Here is a 1,633-nt window from a genome sequence, read left to right on the forward strand (position 1 = left end):
TTTTTTTTTGATAGTGTCTCGTGTTTTGGAACAGGGATTAGTTATAATAAACACGATGATAAATGTTATGCAACTAAACGAAAGACTGTTCTTTCTATCTTAATGCGTGGCACGATGTCTCATTAATTATTTTTATCTGTCCATTTTTGTGCTAATTTTTTTTAAATAAGAGTAGTGAAGATAACAGTAAACCTCATTTGGTGGCTTATTCAAACGTTGTTGCACCCTTTCTTTGGCCTCAGGGTAAAATTAATACTTATCATGTGCTGAAACAGGCGGAATCAGTGATTTAAAAAATTGGAGGAATGGACTCAATTCCAAGCAAAGTTGCGACTAGTTGCCCTAGTTGACTCAGGGATTTAATTAACCTTATCCGTACGTCCTGGGGTCATTCTATACCCCCGGGGTTGTATTCTTCACATTTTAGAATACTTCTAGAGAGAAGATCTCTTTGAAACTTCCAGTATTTCTCCAAAAATCATTTTGACAGACAGCTATGCAAAGCGTACGGATCGGATTAACGGGTAAATTTCCTTTTTGGAAAATGGTGGCACAGAGTTCCCCACGTCATATGGATACGATGGAAAAACACGACGTACGGATAGGTTAAATGGGTCATAGACATCTGGAGGGTTTAACAGGTAAAAGCAAAAACTACATCCACACGTAAATCATGTTCACTAGTATCTTTGAGGTACTTTTTGATAATCTTTAATGGTTCTTCATCATGTCTTTTCTTTCCCTAGAGATGGATCCGTTGTGTTCTGGTGTATTCCTGAGATTGAGGTAGGTCTGTGTCAGTTTTAGTAGAGGTTTTACGGCGCTCGCAGCTGCATAAGGTAATATGATGAGCGCCAAGGTCTATGTTACGATCTGAAGATTTAATATTTCAACAAGTTAACCCTTCCAGTCCCATGCGCATATATTTTCAGCAGCGCTTGTACCTCCCACTGTCCCAAGAGCGTATATTCTCAGTTTCGGGGGTACCGAATTTGGGCATTTTTCTAAATTAACAAATGTAATTAAACTTTAATTTTCATATTTTTTCATTTACCTTTATACATTGTTAAATGTTATTATCTATACCCCATTACAAAGATACTACATCACTTTTTAGAATGCATGCCTCTTTTTCTGACATACTGCTACCCGTCAAAATAACGGACAGCTCATTAGTCACTTAGTTTACCAGCGTGTGTTTCTCTCCCAGAGAGGAGCGTTCCTGAAGATGTTGGTCAAGTACTCGGAGGGCCCGTACTTCACTTCCCTCATGTTCTATGAGAAGGAAGAGATGGACTTTACCTACGTCAAGTAAGTGCACATTTACTTTTTAACAGAATTCTTTAAAATCTCTAATTTGTGTAAGTGCACATGGACTTTTTAACATAACTCTTTAACCCTATCCGTACGCCCTGGGGTCATTTTGTACCCCCAGTGTTGTATTCTTCACATTTTAAAATACTTCTAGTACGAAGATCTCTATGAAACTTTCAGTATTTCTCAAAATATCATTTTTACAGACTGCTATGCAAAACGTACGGATTGGATTCATGAGTAAATTTCCTCTTTGGAAAGTGGTGGCACAGAGTTCCCCACGACGTATGGATATGATAGTAAAACATGACGTACGGAT

General features: G+C 37.9%; 1 protein-coding gene across 1 annotated transcript in view; it reads left to right on the forward strand.

The window, feature by feature from the left end:
- The window catches only part of LOC101845800 (required for meiotic nuclear division protein 1 homolog), a 14,101-nt gene that overhangs the window by 4,265 nt on the left and 8,203 nt on the right, over window positions 1–1,633 (forward strand). The window contains exons 5-6 of the mRNA XM_013087341.2: window positions 747–786; window positions 1,211–1,311. Coding sequence (XP_012942795.2) covers window positions 747–786; window positions 1,211–1,311 — 141 coding nt within the window. The remainder of the gene's footprint in view (window positions 1–746; window positions 787–1,210; window positions 1,312–1,633) is intronic.

The sequence above is a fragment of the Aplysia californica genome, unplaced genomic scaffold, assembly GCF_000002075.1.
Source record: "Aplysia californica isolate F4 #8 unplaced genomic scaffold, AplCal3.0 scaffold00577, whole genome shotgun sequence".
NCBI classification, from domain to species: Eukaryota; Metazoa; Mollusca; class Gastropoda; order Aplysiida; family Aplysiidae; genus Aplysia; species Aplysia californica.